Here is a 16,453-nt window from a genome sequence, read left to right as displayed (position 1 = left end):
AAATATGGAAGAGAAAGACAACGAACGCACAACGTTGCACCCAGCACGCGTTAGGTACATATTTCAAATACCTTGTGGGGGCCATTTGATCGACACGGGTCGGCCCTTAGTCTTAAACGCTCGGCCATCAATATTTGGGGAAGTAGATTCCATAGATAGAAATCAAGGTTCAAATCCCGGTAGTACATGCATGTGTACCTACACTGGTAGTTTGTGTCACCCCTAAAACTTTGTATCATATATCATATAGTTGCAGGAACAAGGCATCTCGTGCCTGAACGTTAGGTCGTTACAATATCGGCCCATACCTGCAAATATCTCATCATCTACACGAATAATTGATAACAATCACCCAGGTTCTAAAGCCCCAGGCTGTAACTAATTATAAATAAAGTGGCTAGCACTCCATGGAGGTGTGGAGCTCGCCGATCATTGCTCGCTGGGGTGATAATGTTGCAGGTGATGGGCGGTTTACTGGGGCCTGATGCATGCAAGTGATCGGGGTTTGGCGCGTTGCACCCTCGGCGATCCTACATCATCTGTGCTGATCCTGTTCCTTTCCCCCGGTGCAGCAGGGGTCACGAATGCTACCATGGCATTGGGAACCACAAGGGTATGATTCTAGAAAAAGCAAATATTCTATGCCGTCATTGCTTCGGATGTACCTTGCTTCCAAGATTGGCATGTGGCTTTCTTCTACTCATGTGCACAAGGGGCACTGGGCCCCGATTACCTGGTAACTGCCTGATTGAAAAACGTGCGTTTTCGCGGGAAGAACCCCCTTGCCGATATTTATAATTGTACGGAATACGACTTGGGGATTTCCTAGTGGAGTAAAAACGTAGATATTCTTGGAAAAAGGTGGACTGTAATTGGTCCTTTGCTGTTTGTAGGTTAATCTGCCTTTATATACATGGACATTAAATATATGCAACCAAATGAAGTAACAAGAATAGAAAAGATATAATTAGCCCCGAATGTAGGTATGTTGCCAATGTGTGCCAAAGAACTCCTCGCTGTGATGTCGCTTGCTCAAAAACCCAGAGGAAGAAAAAGACGCTTGTAAGAATGACAAGATCAAACAAAAGAAAAAGGTGCATGCGAAGTTGTGGTTGTTAAGGCTTCAGTGCTGAGTATCAAAAGGTTCGAAAAAGAGTAGCCTCATATAAGAGGACAATAAGATGTCGAGAAGTGAATCGCTGGTCGTTTGCATGTTGTTCGAGTAGATCGCCAAGGAAAAAGAGAAAAAAAAAAAAAAAGAATGAAAGAGAGAGAAACGCAGTTCATGCAGTTCGAGCAGTTCGAGCAGTCGCCCGAGATCCTCGACGATGTTTCAAATCGTCTCGGCTGAGGAGTCGGCGTAGTTTAGAAACAAATCGGCATGGTCGGCCATCTAGGACAATGTTAGAACTAAATCCGATCGAAGGGGAAAAAAAAGAAATAGGATCAAGCTTACCAATGCGACGCATAGACATGGAGGAATCATCCATAGTTTGTGTTGTGTAGGCCGCAGCCCAATATCCCGTGTCACGATAACCGGTGAAGGTGCAATTGCTGGGATTATACTGTGGCTGCAGGGCCGCGACATGCGGGTAGAGCGTTGCCAACGGTGAGAGAAGCTCATCTGGCGGAGGTGACCGTCTGCTATCGATGCTTCCTCGAGACTGAAAAAAAAATATAAGTCAGATTGATTTAGTTAAGTAAAGCATGGGGGTTACCCACGTAAAGCTCATAGTTGTTCTTGTAACTCATGGTGGGTATGTAGAGTGGGTTTTGCGTGTTGCGTGGAAGTGGTGTTTTTGTATATCACACGAAGTCTTATATGCAAGATGACGACTTGATCATGAAACCTTAACAACGATGCAAATCTGTGAGTGTGTTGAGTGTGTTGAGATGCAGGTTTGACCAGAAGCGAACCAGCCTGCATTTAAATCAAATGGAAATGCTCAGCCGCAGAAATTTGGAAGTGGGGGAGATCAGACGTCAAGCTGATCCGCATCTAGTAGCCTAGTTTGATTTTTTTTCGTAGATTGGATTTTGTTACACCCGGGTAGTCGGGTTTTCAGACCACGATGAAGGTGAATAGCGTCCATCTCATTGGATGAGATGGAGGGGGGCTGTCTGAGCGTCAGGGCCGATCGGTCGGGGTCCCCGATGTGGGCAAGTCTCTCTCTCTCTCTATACGAGAGAACTCATTGGAACTTGGGATCATCCTTGCACATACACTCCCGTACATGCCCACGAATTGTGTCATCTCGTTCTACTTTTACCCCCTTGCTTATTTTTTTTCTTCTGTCTTTTCTTCCTTCCACGTTGTTGTTTCATTTTAATTTTTCTTTACCGAGTCCAAGAACATGTCCTATAACTAGTTAGGTAGGAACAGGGAAGACCAAGAATAACTCGCAGATCCATGGATTCCAAATGTGATATGAGATCCACCCCCGAACAGATCCGTGATCCTACCTTTTTAGGTCAATGAATAAATATCAATATGTTTAATTATTATTTGGAGAAGTGGACCTTGGAAGTGTCAGCCATGTCGCACAGGTCACGAATAGAGACTACCTAAGCGGGTATATTAGAAAAGACTAAACACTAAACTATGGGAAAGATGAGATCGGTGATCTTCCGCTAGTTGTAAGGCTTCCAAATCATTTCAGAGTGATCTAGGGTGAGATGGTGCGAGAGACTAGCCCTCGAATGTATTGAACTATTGATACACTAACTCCGTAAGAGATCTAGATCGACCATGTGGGTTGCCTGATTGAGACTAGTGGACAATTCCATTGTCCGGTTCGGGACACAGCCACACACCCCTTGCTATTTGAGGATAAGCGCACGAGCCACATCTTCGGTCTCACCGTGGCTCAACCAGTGGCTCACCGTGGCTAGTGATCATATCTGTGGCTCAAGCTTGGTTTCTCTTCGATAGCTTCCCAAGATCCACCCCACCCTGCCTTCACCTGCGAAAAGCCGAACTAGTCCGCCCTTGATCTTCACAGGTTATCGATTTGGGACACCCTTGATGGATCGGTCTTCGCCGTCCGCGCTAAGGCGCGGAACTATAAGGCGTTCGCCTCCCCCAGAATTATAGACTATTCCAACACAAGTCTAAATCCACTTCCAGTTTCAAACATTCTTCCTTTGTGCCTCCTATCAACAACATATGTCGACTGTTGAACATGTCACTGAGCATGCAGGGTTCTGGAAGAGAGTGCTGGGAAAACTCTCAGCATATGGATATGCGCGATCCTTATTCTCGCGAACAACTCGCTCAAAGTGAGTTCCTTCTTCCGTCACTTCCCTCAATCCCCTCAATCCCCTCTACTCCGGTCTTGCTTATTGCACCGGTTACACAATGACCAATATTCTGAGACTTTTTGCCCTTGTTCCAGGATCCGTCGAACGAGACGCTGAACGACTTTCGGATAGGCGCGACCGCTCTCATGAAGAGGGAATAACCAACCCAGAGGCTCAGTCGGTGTTGAACGACGCCGAGTTTGGTCGCGTGGATCCCACGGGATGGTTCCCACACTACAAGAATTGTGTTCAGCACTTCGTCGACTATAGCCAACACACACCCCAAGTGCAGTCTATTGCCGCGTTCATCAATATTCGACTACCCTGTCAGCGACCTTCCGAGTCTAGCGCACCCATGTCTGGATCGACACCATCATCCTTTATTTCTCTACGGCCATATATTAGACGGTTAATTGTCACGGCACAGGACTCACCGACTGTTATGCAAGGCTTCTTCGGTGGTGATTGGGAGGCGGGCGTGGGCTGTATCTACAAACAAGAACGGGTGAACTATATGTTCACGGCTAAGAGCAGTGGGTGGGCATCTACCAAGGCTGCCTACGACATTTCTCCAGATGAAGAGACTCCCTTCTTGAGGCCCCTGCGTGACCCCTCGGAGGATGAGATTCGAGTAGCTGAAGCACGGTGGAGCGAATGGCTGGCAATGGAGGATTGGATGGTTGGAGCGCGCAGTCCCTGGTAGGATGTCGCAGTCATGAGGCACGAATTTTCTTGTTTTCTTTTGTTGTTATTTTTTTTTTTCTTATGTTTCTTGTTCCCCCCAAAAATATAGTGCTTGTGATGTCATATCACAGTGGAGTATAATGAGAAGGCGGTCCTTTTGTTTCACTCTATGTGCCCTAGTCAATGTGCCCTATGTTGTAGGGGAAGTTTCACCAAACCTACAACATAGCAATACAAAATCATAAGCATGTAAAAAAAAAAAAAAAAAAAAGTGTTAATAAATAATTTGTTTCGTCTCGCACGCTCATGCAGAGTTGACAGAGATCGCCCGCGGGTCCCGCGTCAGAATCGATAGTGCCGCACCGCCACAGCCACAGATCACTCCTGGAGAACACAAGTGACAAATACTTAGGCGACTCAAAGAAACAGCGATTCATCCGTCGGACTCCGTTTATTAATCGAATATTCTCAAGTCAAGATATCTAACCAGACTTAGCTAGGCACAATTTAACCATATTATAGGGATCCACAAGTCTCTGACTCACGGCACGACCCCTTGTCATGACTATCAACCTGTCACTTGCGAATAAATTGAAGATCAATAGTCTCTTCTGCAAGGTTATGATTTGAGATCCATTCACCGACCCGTGTAGAAATTCAGCCCCTCCCCTGAATCCAGGTTCCCGGGAACCTGACACATCCACGAAATCCACGATCGGAATGGCGATATGCATCTACGAGCACGATGCAGCCAAAATAATACCGGCACTAGTATCTGAACTGCCGTATTCAACGACTTTGCTCCGGCGAATCCAACATGGAATCGCGTATCCGTGTGAGACCGCCCATATACTGGCAACTTTCCCGCCTGGTTTAACCCCTGAGCCTGGAAACCCATGGCTGGCTGCGCGAGTGGATCTTTTCGCTGGCCGCACAACCCAAATGATCATCTACTCCAGCCTCGAAGCGGAGCACACGTCAATTCCGCTGATCGTCACTGTCAGCGATAGTACGGAGATATTAAATGTGGACTCAACATCCAATAATAGCAAGAACAATCATAATAATGATGCCGACAATGCTGATATCAGCACCATCACCAAGTCAATTGTGTCCACCTTTTCCGCCAGCCCACTCGTCTTAGCCCTGGCCCGCGCGCAGCTATTGGCTTTGCTGGAATATGTTAAGACCAATATGCTACCATCCTACCTATCATACTTGGCGAAGTCAGCCCAAGCCACATCCGTAACAGCTAAAATTCCTTCCGTGTCGGCGTCCTCGGTGACCTCAAACAACACCAGTCCCACTAGTGTCCCCCTGATCCCCGCGCCGGATCCACAGGCTTTTCTCATCGGCAGCCTTCATACAGGTCTATTCTCTCTCCTACAGCAATCGGGCTCTTACACCCCATCTGACCCGATACCCAATATCCGGGTCCATCGCTTCGACGATCCGCCTTATTACAAGTACTTTTTCCGGAGATCTGATTTCAGCCCCGAGGCAGTGTCTGGAAGATCTGCCGATCTGCCGTTCGCCGATCTTTCCCTCCCACCCGGATATAGGTTCCATGACCGAGAGAGTAGGGAGGGTGTTCTGAGTAAGCACCTGGATCTTGTGCAGAGTCGGACACATATCCCCAGGCCAAGGACACAGCTATCTAAAATTCCCGGTATGGCGGTTTATTTGGATTCTACCTCTAGTGATGCTGATGAAATGCCTATTGCGTGGGGATTCTTGGGTGTGGATGGAGCGCTGGTGACATTGCATGTTGAGCCGGAGCATCGGGGTCGCGGACTTGCGGTTCCATTGTCTAAGGCTATCATGCGTCGTGGAATGGCAGTAGATGGTGTTTTTGGAGCTGGGAGTGTCAACTCTGAGCATAGTCAGACTCGAGATCGTGTTGGAGCTTGGGCGCATACTGAGGTGGCTGGGTATAATAACGCGAGTCGGAGAGTCATGGAAAAGATTGGTGGTCAGGTTTTGACAACTGTCACCTGGACTGTCATTGAGCTGCTTGATTAAATGTTTCTATAAACGGGGATATATAGTTAGTTGTTCAAGATAGTCTAAGACAGTCTCTCTAAGGTTTCTTGACCTTTCTCATCCAGATTCGGGTATTGTCTTAGATTACACATATCCGTCCAAAATGCCTTGGCATTTTCGTGAGCCTCGCCATGTACGCTTAAGCGCTCCCGGAGCAACTTTTTCCATTTGACATCCATGTCTGTAAATCCAAAAGAGGCCGAAACATACTCATACCAAATAGGAAAAAAGGCAGCGTATTCCCAGTCAAGTATACCGACAACCTTTCCGTTTCGGACCATGATATTCCCTAAATTGAGATCGCAATGAGTGAGCACATAGGGCTCGCACTCTGGTAGGCGCGTCTTCAAGTTCCCTAGTACTTGTTGAGGGAGATGGCGAAGGTTAAGGGCCAGGGCATCCCAGAGCTCTTGGTCGGAGTGAAACGGTCCGTGGGGCTCAAGATCGAAAAACAGTAAGCTCGGATAGCATAGACTTTGATCGATATACTAAATAGAGGTTGACGTGACGGATCGAAGCTGCTTTCGTACTTTGACGACTTGATCCGCGATATCTATCTTTTGGGGTTCTGACAAAGAAGGCCATGCCTCCTCGAGCGTTTGACCACTAATACGTTCGTTTAAAATGAAGTATCGCCCATCGCGATCGACCCAGTCACGTAAAACCTTTGGGACGGGGACGTCGGTATAGGTCGCTAGATGGTTCAATGTTTTGACTTCAACTTTTGATTTTGGACCCTCGTCGGGCCGATCTTTCAGAATCACATCTGAACCGATGGACCAGACGCCCCGCGTAGATGCGCCGTAGAAGAGTTTGAGGTGGCTAGTATAATGGCACCGTTTTTCTTTGTCAAGTGTCCACCCGCATGCGATACAACCTTTGTCGAGTGGTTCACCCATGGTCGATTTGTTGCAAGAGATGGATTTTAACTGAGTATTGGAATATTGGAAGGAGGATTAGGTGGGGGGGGAAAGGAGGCCCTTGCTCGAATACGCATAACGCTTGTGGCGGTTCTCCCAGTCGGATAAACCAGTGTGCATATATATATATATATTGAGTGCCCTAGTCGGCTTCGGGATTACGAATAAGGGAAGAATCATAGAGGGCGCTTAAACTATTTCTGTTCTGGAGCTTATACATAAACATACCTTTCTTTAGTTGAATGCCATAAACATGTGGATGTTAGGGAGATAACCAAGTGACTCATAGTAAACATTGTCCCCAGATATTCCCAATTGGGCTTAGCGGATGATCGGTTGTGATTCCTCGAGATGAAGGGGGAAACTTCACTTCCAACTTCTCTATTTTCTTTTCATTTCCAAGCCAATTGACCAATCTCCGTTCCTGCAAAATGAGTAACCCTAAAGGCGTCGCTGAGAACATGCTCTGGGGAGGCCGCTTCACCCGTGAGTACCACAACCCCTCCATCCCACCAAAAAGACCACTGACTCATACCTAAAAAAAACACTAGAGGGCCTTGACCCCCTTATGGTGCAGTACAACACCTCGCTCCCTTACGATCGCGTGTTCTGGAAGCAGGATATTGCCGGCTCAATTGCCTTCGCCCGCGCCAACACCAACTCCGGTATCCTCACACAACAAGAGTTCGCCGAGATCGAGCGTGGTTTCAAGCAGGTCGCCCAGGAATGGCAAACAAACACTTTCGTCGCCAAGGAGAACGATGAGGACATCCACACCGCTAATGAGCGCCGTCTGGGCGAGATCATTGGCAAGGATATCGGCGGCAAGCTGCACACCGGTCGCTCGCGTAATGAGCAGATCGCCACGGATATGCGCCTGTGGCTCCGCGATGAACTCCGCTTGATCGAGAGCCACCTCTGCGATCTGATCAAGGTTTCCATTGCCCGCGCTGAGAACGATATCGCCTATCTCATGCCTGGTTACACCCACTTGCAGAAGGCCCAGCCCGTCCGCTGGTCCCACTGGATCCTGTCACACGCCACTGCCTTCGCTAGCGAGTTGGAGCGTCTGCGTGAGGTTATCCGTCGCGTTAACAAGAGCCCTCTTGGTACCGGTGCCCTTGCCGGTAACTGCTTCAACATTGATCGCGAGGCTATGGCCAAGGAGCTTGGCTTCGATGGCTTGCTGTACAACTCCATGAACGCTGTTGCGGACCGTGACTTCGCTATGGAGACTATGCAATGGGGCAGCTCGTTCATGCTCAAGATTTCCCGCTGGGCCGAGGATCTGATCATCTACAGCAGTCTGGAGTTCGGCTTTGTCCGTCTGTCAGATGCCTACTCGACTGGATCGTCGCTCATGCCCCAGAAGAAGAACGCAGGTAAGACAGAACTCCGCCTTGTGATATGAAGCAGCATGTTGATATATGTTCCGCAATTTAGACAGCCTGGAGCTGCTCCGCGGTAAGTCTGGCCGTGCCTTCGGCCAGATGGCCGGCCTGATGTGCACAATCAAGGGTCTCCCCACTACCTACAACAAGGATCTGCAGGAGAGTGTTGAGCCAATGCTCGACCACGTCAAGACTGTCAGCGACAGCATCCAGATTGCAACCGGTGTGCTCTCTACTCTCACTGTCATCCCCGAGAAGATGATCGCCGCCCTGGCTCCGGAGATGCTGGCTACCGAAATTGCCGACTACCTTGTCCGCAAGGGCGTGCCTTTCCGCGAGGGACACCACATCTCCGGTCGTGTCGTTGCTCTGGCTGAGAACACCAATGTTCCCATGGACACACTCTCTCTGAAGCAGCTCCAGGAAGTTGACGCCCGCTTCGATGCTGATGTCCAGGCTTGCCTTGACTACGAGCGTGCCGTCGAGCTCAAGGATGCCATTGGTGGAACCAGCAAGCGTGCAGTCCTCGAGCAGACCGCCGTGCTGAAGAACTTGGTGTAAAATATTTTGGATACGATATATGAAAACAAATTATAGGCTTTCGGTTAGACAAAAATGAATGTATGAATTGACTTCTTTAGGTGTCTTCCAAAAATACAAAGTCTTAAGCTATTCTTAAGCTATGTGGTGCTAATAAAGCAGGGAATATCATTTCAACATACCAATCGGACCATCGTTCAAATCTCACCAAAAACACTGAAGCCGGGACTCCAACCCTAACATAGACATATCCAGCACTACCCCCAAAATACAAAATCAAAATCGAACCCAATTCCTCAAATTCCCCCTCTTGGACTGATACCCATCCTCCCAGACGGGGACTTAATTTCGTCTCCAGGGGCGCCCTCTTCCGCCTCATAAGCAGGCGGGACGTCAACATCGCCCTCCGCAGCCGCAATATCATCTTCCAAACTCCGCTCCGCGGGCCTATGCCTCGACCTGGACACACTGCTCCCACGTCCCTGGAGATCGGAAGTATGGTCACTTGTTGCGATTCCAAACCTGTTCCCCCCGCCCCGATCCTCCGGTCTCCCAGCATACTGCATAAAACTCATAACATGATCTGTCTCACCACGCCCAGCCTTCCTTTCCCTTTCCCCGCAGGCCTGCGAGTCTCCAATTTCCATACCATTGGAGTATCGATCCAGATTTGCACCTAGGACAACTCCCTCCGCGGTGATGACCCGTCCAGCTTGGTTTCTCCCAGAACTGCTACCATTGCTATTGCTATGGCTGTGGCCGCTGCCGTTGCCGGTTCCTCTTGCTGAGCTTGCGCGTGAACTAGGTATAGGCGCCGAGGCAGGTGATTCCCAAGCCTGAGGACTAGTCCTTGGGTTGGTGTTATTCTGCTGGCGCTGTCGTTGCTCGATTGGTACATTAATTAGCTCGCGCTGGGAGTGGGAGGCTAGTTCGGCCCGCAGGCGATAGAAGCACGTGTCTGGTAGCTCGGGGGTAAATCCTTGGCGGGGAGGGACTGAAGCGATGAGCTCGTTTGAGTGCATGTCGGTTGGCGGGACTGGGGGCGTTTTGTGGGGAGACTGTGAGGTAAGGCTCGTTGAGGATAGCGCCAATGCTAGGTCTGGTGTGATGTTTATGTTTCCCCGTGTGTTATCCATGGCGAATGGGGAGACTGCGCTCAATGAGTCTATTGTTAGCGAAACGTCCAGTATCAGTGAAATGTTATTTTGCCCCCTTGGCCGGTTAGTTATTGGATGTGTTTGAGCTCACTATTTGTTTCGCTGTCTGAGGGCGATAGAGCCCCTTTTGTTTCGAGTGCATTTGCTCGATCTTTCCGCGTAAATCCGTAAGGGTACCATGAGACGAGAGTTGAACCCTTCTCACGTTTCCCATATTCTCTCTTGCGGCGACAGCAACAGAAAAGTAGAACGGCACAAATGACCAAGACCGCAATTCCTCCAACAACACCGCCGATGATTGCGCCCAGGTTTGAAGATGGGGCACTTCCGGTGTTGGATGTCTCCGAACCTGCTGATGTTTCTGAAGCAATAGAGGAGGATGTCGAAGAAGGTGGAGATGTGGTCGTAGACGGATCCGTTGACAAGACGGTAGTTGACCTCGACAAAGTGGACGTAGAGGAAGTGGTGCTGGTTCTCGGCGTCACACTGGGCAACAAACCAATGATCGCAGCTGTGGTCAACGAGAGTGTGTCATCGGGACACACGCCCGTCGTACACGGATCACTTGAGCAGCACCCACGAAAGTTTCCTGCCGTGCAGACATACCACTGATCGGTCCCGGTACAAGTATTAGAGTCTCGGGGGATGATAGACTCGAGGAACTCGAGAGACTTCATCTCGAACACCATCCTCAACGATTAAGTCTCATTCACCGAATCGGAAGACAACTTGATCAAATTGCAAGACACCAGTTATGCTGGATAGCACAAGCTTCAACGTCTGGAAGTGAGAGGTCGAGCTCGTCCTTTCAACGAGATTTGAGGATCTGCCAGCAAAAATGACAACAGACAACAGACGTTAACTGGGTCATGCCTCGACAGATATTCTTGCAAGAGCCATTCATTACCTTTCGAATGGAGAGCATGACCCTGTTCCCCAAAGAAACCCAGGAAGAGTCCCTTTGTTAGTGGTCGGGGTGGCAATGACATGTCAATTATAGATCCTGGTATGTTTGTCACCAATGAGCTTCACCTGTGTAGGGTTAGTATCTCTTGGGCTCGTGTGGTCGTGTGGGTAGGCTCTTCAGCTCTTTGACGAGCCATAACTATTTTGGATATTTTAGTGATAGATGATCCCTGAATCCAGCAAGTCAGCAAGAAACCACAAATCAACCAAGGTTCGAAGTGAGACTCAACGAGACTAGTGTTTGGTTTCTTTGTTGACAGACCAGGGAAGCCAAGCCCCCCCGGGGATTTTTAGCCAAACCAGACAAAGAAGGGGAGTTATGATATGGGGGAGTTTCGATATGGGGCAAGGGAAAAAAAAAAAAAAACTACAATATGGATCTATCATAGCGAATAGAAAAACATTAAGAAGTAATAAATCCAATCATATGAGACAAACTGAGGGTAAAAGCACTCAGCACACCAACTCTTCGCCTGTTAAGATAAAGGAAAAAAAATATGGCTATACAGGATGGTAAGTAACACAGTCAACAAAAAAATGGTCTTTTTCATAGATATTTCCCCTTGAAACGGGGCCTTGTGACGCCACAAACCCTAGTTCCACCTCAAAAACCACGAGGTTGGGAGAGGGCGTCGATAGGGTCCATCTGAAACAACTCCGTGGTATCCTCCGTATTCTCTGCGGGTCAACTCCAAAATAGCGAGCTTAGTAGGTACGCTTGAAAGGAGGAACGGCCTTGCACTCTGCCTCATCCAGGGTGTTAGCCTCAACGGCACGGTAGCCTAGCTTGACCTCGCCGTGGGGCTTCTTCTGCCAGGAGAGAGTGTGCTTCATCCACTTCTCGTCGTCACGGTCGGGGAAGTCCTCGCGGGCGTGGGCACCACGAGACTCCTTACGAGCGGCAGCAGAAGCAGCGGTTTGGGTACTGTGAGATTTGTGTTAGCAGGATATCTTAAATTCTTTACTCGGGGTAACGTACGCGCAAGTCAGCAGGTTGCGGAGCTCAAGGGTCTCCACCAGGTCGGAGTTCCAGATCATGCTGCGGTCCTTGGTGCCGACCTGGGCATACAACTGGTCAACCTTGTTGACCTTCTCAACACCCTCGTCCAAGCTCTCCTGGGTACGGAAGACGCTGACATCGGTCTGCATGGTTTTCTGCATGGCGTTGCGGACTTCGAAGGTGGACTTCGGGCCATCGGCGGTACGGGCAAAGTCGAGGTCCTTGATGGACTGAGCACCAGCATCGGAGGAAAGCTCCTTGTGGGGCTTGCCGGGGGTGGCAGTGTCGCGAACACGGTGAGACACAGCACGGCCGAAGACAATCAAATCAAGCAGGGAGTTGGCACCCAGGCGGTTAGCACCGTGGACAGACACACATGCGGCCTCACCGCAGGCATACAGACCGGGAACAACCTTCTCCTGGCCGTTCTCATCCACGTCCAGAACCTCACCAGTGTACTTGGTGGGGATACCACCCATGTTGTAGTGGACGGTGGGGAGGACAGGGATGGGCTGCTTGGTGACATCAACACCGGAGAAAATCGAGGCAGTCTCGGAGATACCGGGCAGACGCTCGTGGAGGAGCTCAGCGGGCAAGTGGCTAAGCTGGAGGTAGATGTGGTCCTTTTCAGGACCGACACCACGGCCCTCACGGATCTCCAGAGTCATGGAGCGGGAGACAACGTCACGGGAGGCAAGATCCTTGGCGGTAGGAGCGTAACGCTCCATGAAACGCTCACCCTCGGAGTTGAGCAGGTAACCACCCTCACCGCGGGAGCCCTCGGTGATCAGGCAACCGGCACCGTAGATACCAGTAGGGTGGAACTGGACGAACTCAAGATCCTGGTTAGGGAGACCAGCGCGAGCAACCATAGCCATACCGTCACCAGTGCAAGTGTGAGCAGAGGTACAGGAGAAGTAGGCGCGTCCGTAACCACCGGTGGCAAGAACAGTGTGGTGGGCCTTGAAGCGGTGCAGAGTACCATCCTCCTGGTTGTAGGCAATGACACCACGGCATTCACCATCCTCCATCAGCAGGTCGAGCGCGAAGTATTCGATGAAGTAGTTGGTGTTGTGACGGAGGGACTGTCCGTAGAGGGTGTGCAAAAGGGCGTGACCAGTACGGTCGGCGGCGGCGGCGCAACGGTAGGCCTGACCACCCTTGCCGAAATCCTTGGACTGACCACCGAAAGCACGCTGGTAAATACGTCCGTCCTCGGTACGCGAGAAGGGGCAACCGTAGCCCTCAAGCTCGCGAACACTGGCCGGAGCCTCGCGGGTCATGTAGTGGATGGCATCTTGGTCACCAAGCCAATCGGAACCCTTCACGGTATCGTACATGTGCCATCTCCAGTCATCCTCGTGCATGCTAAGATCCAGTTAGACTCGATTCGCTACCTTTCAGTGCTTGTGTGGGAAACCTACTTTCCGAGGGCAGCGTTGATACCACCCTGGGCAGCGACAGTGTGACTTCTCGTGGGGAACAGCTTGGAAACACAAGCTGTCTTGAATCCAGCCTCGGCCAGACCGAAAGCAGCGCGCAGACCGGCACCACCGGCACCGACAACGAGGGCATCGTACTCGTGATCCTGCGCAAGTCAGATCCAATCAATCTCTTGTCCATTCGGAGAGCGGTATTGTCTTACGATGATGGGGTACTTGTCGGTCAGGTATCCATTGGACTCCTTAGCGCGCAAAGGCTGGTTGGACCATATCCGGGCTGGCGCAGGAGTAATTAGTGGTGCATTCATGGGTGGACAATTCGAGTCTCTAATGCGTACCTGCGGGTCTTGAAGATGAGAAAAGACGTCTCTGATCCCTCAAAACGCGGGAAACCTGGAGAAATAGACGTGTGAGTATGGTACGGGTGTCGCGAATGAGCCGAAAATCGTTGCATGGCTACTCACTTTGGATGCAGGAGCTAGGCTCCGGAGGCTCATAGAGCTCATGATGGCGGGTCAAAAGAGAATTGAGTTTCCCTAATGAACCAAAAGAATCGCAGGACACCGAGGGTCGGTGACGGGCTTAGCAAAGAGGGGAGATTGTGGAATAGCGAACTCCTTCCAGGGCAACACTTTCATCTGGAATCGGTTGACGGTTGACGGTTTCACGCTGACATAATCATTCTCGCAGTTGCCGACGGGGAGGACCGGGGCCGAACCAGCCAATCAGAGGCTGCGCAATAAAAATCAACCTCGGGCAGCCGGCCATCCGTGATTGGCCAGATGGCACGTGTCCACGATTCATTTTGCCGGCCAGCACAGGTTACCGGAAGGATACGGTAGAGTGTGAGGGAGATTGAAGAGAGCCGCTAGGATGGATTACGGGGTCTTATCACTATATCTGGCTATTCTGTCTGATTTTAGTCCCACTTTTGCTGGTGGTAATGACATACAACTGCTAGATGTCACACACATCGGTTGCAGTGTACATCTATCTAGCTCGACACAGTCAGGTGGAGTCACATGACCAGTGACGTTTTCACCAATCAGGAAAGTACCTGGACGGACTATATTGTATATTGTACCACATTGGTAGTCAGAGGGAATATGGTTAAAAATTATATTGTATTGATCAGGAAGAAATTCCCACGTAACAAGACAATAGTGATCGTACATCCCATCCATAATGCAAGTCGGAATCTCTAGTTGTACTGCATATATGTCGCCGTCGAGTTGAACTTGAGGTTGCCCTTGATCACCTTCTCAACAGAGGCCAAGAAGTCCTTCTCGGTAGCCACCTTGCGACGAGCCCGGATAGCAAACATACCGGCCTCAGTCGCAACACTGCGAAGTTCGGCACCTGTGGCATTGGGGCACAATCGCGAGATCAACTCCCAACGGATGTCTCGCTCGACGGACATGCTCTTGGCATGGATTCGGAGAATGTTGGCACGGCCCTCGACATCCGGCAGCGAGAATTCGATCTTACGATCAATACGACCGGGACGCATCAGGGCTGGGTCAAGTGTGGACGGACGGTTGGTAGCGAACATGACCTTGATGTTACCACGAGAGTCGAATCCATCCAGCTGTGTGATCAGTTCCAGCATGGTTCGCTGGACCTCGTTGTCGCCACCAGCACCATCATCGAAACGTGCACCACCAACGGCATCAATTTCATCGAAGAAAATGATGCATGCTTTCTTGGTACGGGCCATCTCGAAAAGTTCACGGACCATCCGAGCACCCTCACCAACGTACTTCTGCACCAGTTCACTACCAATGACACGAATGAATGTAGCATCCGTTCGGTTGGCGACTGCACGGGCGCAAAGAGTCTTTCCGGTTCCCGGGGGTCCATAGAGCAGAGCACCCTTGGGTGGGTCGATACCGAGGTTCACGAAACGTTCTGGCGATAGCAAGGGCATTTCAACGACTTCTCGTAGCTTCTCGATCTGTTCTTTGCATCCGCCAACGTCGCCGTAGGTCACATCGGGCTTATCCTCGACAGTCATCATTGTCACGCTAGGGTCGATCTTTGGTGGCAAGGGCAGCATGATCTGGTACTTATTACGGTCGACGCTGCAAAGCCTAGTCAGTACCTAGAAGTGACATATAATCCACCAGATAACTTACCCAACTCTCATGCCTTCCTCGATATCTGTCGGACTAACGCGATCTCCTAGGTTGACAACGAACTTGGCAATTTGCTTGACGTTGATCACATATTTGCTCTTGTCCGAGTCCTTCTCATCCTGGATAATCTTTGTGCACCTTGCGACCTGTAGCGGCTGTTCCTCCGCCATGCGTTGTCGATCGGCAGCAACATCCCAAAGGTGTGGAGGCGCAAGACCGGTGTCAGATTCCTGGTAAACGTAAGCTCCAGTTGTTCAAGGGGCCGAAAGAGCTGGACAAGTTATCACCTTAACACCGATCTTCTCATTGACACTGTTCTGTTTGTCCTTGATATCCTTCTCGAGCTTCTTCAGCGCATTCGCGTAAGGTGCGGCGCCGTAAGTCTTGAGTACTGCGATGTCACTGTGATGGGCGTCAGTAAATTATTGCCATCGCGATTTGTGTGGATTGAATCAACACACGCCGGGAACTCACGCGTCTGTAAGGGGTGTAATCTTCTTCTCTGGTTCTTCATCGTCTGCGTAGTTCTTTTGGAACTTCTCCCAGTTCTGACCCGTGGCGCTAGGCATGATGAAAGGTATTGAAAGCCCAAGGCCAAGCTAAGGGAGGGTTCAAGGAAACAATAAAATCGAGGATGTATATGCAGATAGACAAAATTCGACGTGCTCTGAGAACAGTGGCAAATTGAAAAAAAGGATAGATAGGTTGGATATTGGGAGAGCAAAGGACGGTGATGTAGCAGAGCTGCGGTGGTCGAGCTAGCCTCACTAATCAGGTGCCAAGCTTCATCACCGCCCCAGAACCTCGCAGAATTTCCTGTGTGTCCTCCACCACAACAACTCAACTATCTCCTTTCACTCATTTTTTAAGGTTAA

General features: G+C 50.1%; 8 protein-coding genes across 8 annotated transcripts; 3 read left to right on the top strand and 5 right to left on the bottom strand.

Moving 5' to 3' along the window:
- Nucleotides 1-1,283: 1,283 nt before the first annotated feature.
- On the bottom strand, nt 1,284-1,752 carry N7516_010166 (uncharacterized protein; the record flags this gene model as incomplete). The annotated part of the gene is made up of 3 exons (XM_057222885.1): nt 1,284-1,393; nt 1,457-1,664; nt 1,723-1,752. 3 exons carry the CDS (start codon nt 1,750-1,752, stop codon nt 1,284-1,286), a joined length of 348 nt encoding a protein of 115 aa, XP_057070106.1.
- A 1,430-nt stretch (nt 1,753-3,182) lies between these two features.
- Nucleotides 3,183-4,003, top strand: N7516_010165 (uncharacterized protein; the record flags this gene model as incomplete). The annotated part of the gene is made up of 2 exons (XM_057222884.1): nt 3,183-3,279; nt 3,396-4,003. 2 exons carry the CDS (start codon nt 3,183-3,185, stop codon nt 4,001-4,003), a joined length of 705 nt encoding a protein of 234 aa, XP_057070105.1.
- A 701-nt stretch (nt 4,004-4,704) lies between these two features.
- On the top strand, nt 4,705-6,006 carry N7516_010164 (uncharacterized protein; the record flags this gene model as incomplete). The annotated part of the gene is made up of 1 exon (XM_057222883.1): nt 4,705-6,006. The coding sequence occupies one exon, from the start codon at nt 4,705-4,707 to the stop codon at nt 6,004-6,006; it is 1,302 nt and encodes a 433-aa protein (XP_057070104.1).
- Nucleotides 6,007-6,050: 44 nt separating this feature from the next.
- On the bottom strand, nt 6,051-6,926 carry N7516_010163 (aminoglycoside phosphotransferase family protein; the record flags this gene model as incomplete). Its single annotated transcript, XM_057222882.1, has 2 exons — nt 6,051-6,515; nt 6,558-6,926. The coding sequence occupies 2 exons, from the start codon at nt 6,924-6,926 to the stop codon at nt 6,051-6,053; spliced, it is 834 nt and encodes a 277-aa protein (XP_057070103.1).
- Nucleotides 6,927-7,339: 413 nt separating this feature from the next.
- N7516_010162 (argininosuccinate lyase ARG4) lies at nt 7,340-8,899 on the top strand (the record flags this gene model as incomplete). The annotated part of the gene is made up of 3 exons (XM_057222881.1): nt 7,340-7,433; nt 7,499-8,329; nt 8,391-8,899. Exons 1-3 carry the CDS (start codon nt 7,379-7,381, stop codon nt 8,897-8,899), a joined length of 1,395 nt encoding a protein of 464 aa, XP_057070102.1. The 5' UTR covers nt 7,340-7,378.
- Nucleotides 8,900-9,174: 275 nt separating this feature from the next.
- On the bottom strand, nt 9,175-10,724 carry N7516_010161 (uncharacterized protein; the record flags this gene model as incomplete). The annotated part of the gene is made up of 2 exons (XM_057222880.1): nt 9,175-10,043; nt 10,127-10,724. The coding sequence occupies 2 exons, from the start codon at nt 10,722-10,724 to the stop codon at nt 9,175-9,177; spliced, it is 1,467 nt and encodes a 488-aa protein (XP_057070101.1).
- A 982-nt stretch (nt 10,725-11,706) lies between these two features.
- On the bottom strand, nt 11,707-13,949 carry N7516_010160 (uncharacterized protein; the record flags this gene model as incomplete). The annotated part of the gene is made up of 6 exons (XM_057222879.1): nt 11,707-11,926; nt 11,981-13,369; nt 13,426-13,589; nt 13,647-13,720; nt 13,782-13,836; nt 13,908-13,949. 6 exons carry the CDS (start codon nt 13,947-13,949, stop codon nt 11,707-11,709), a joined length of 1,944 nt encoding a protein of 647 aa, XP_057070100.1.
- A 695-nt stretch (nt 13,950-14,644) lies between these two features.
- rpt1 (proteasome regulatory particle base subunit RPT1) lies at nt 14,645-16,147 on the bottom strand (the record flags this gene model as incomplete). Its single annotated transcript, XM_057222878.1, has 4 exons — nt 14,645-15,524; nt 15,579-15,808; nt 15,866-15,980; nt 16,053-16,147. The coding sequence occupies 4 exons, from the start codon at nt 16,145-16,147 to the stop codon at nt 14,645-14,647; spliced, it is 1,320 nt and encodes a 439-aa protein (XP_057070099.1).
- Nucleotides 16,148-16,453: the final 306 nt, after the last annotated feature.

Source organism: Penicillium verrucosum (assembly GCF_028828655.1).
Source record: "Penicillium verrucosum strain IBT 35672 chromosome Unknown utg000004l_segment0_segment0, whole genome shotgun sequence".
In the NCBI taxonomy this organism is placed as follows: domain Eukaryota; kingdom Fungi; phylum Ascomycota; class Eurotiomycetes; order Eurotiales; family Aspergillaceae; genus Penicillium; species Penicillium verrucosum.
The sequence above is the reverse complement of the archived record's forward strand: the minus strand, read 5'-3'. Positions and strand labels throughout refer to the sequence as shown.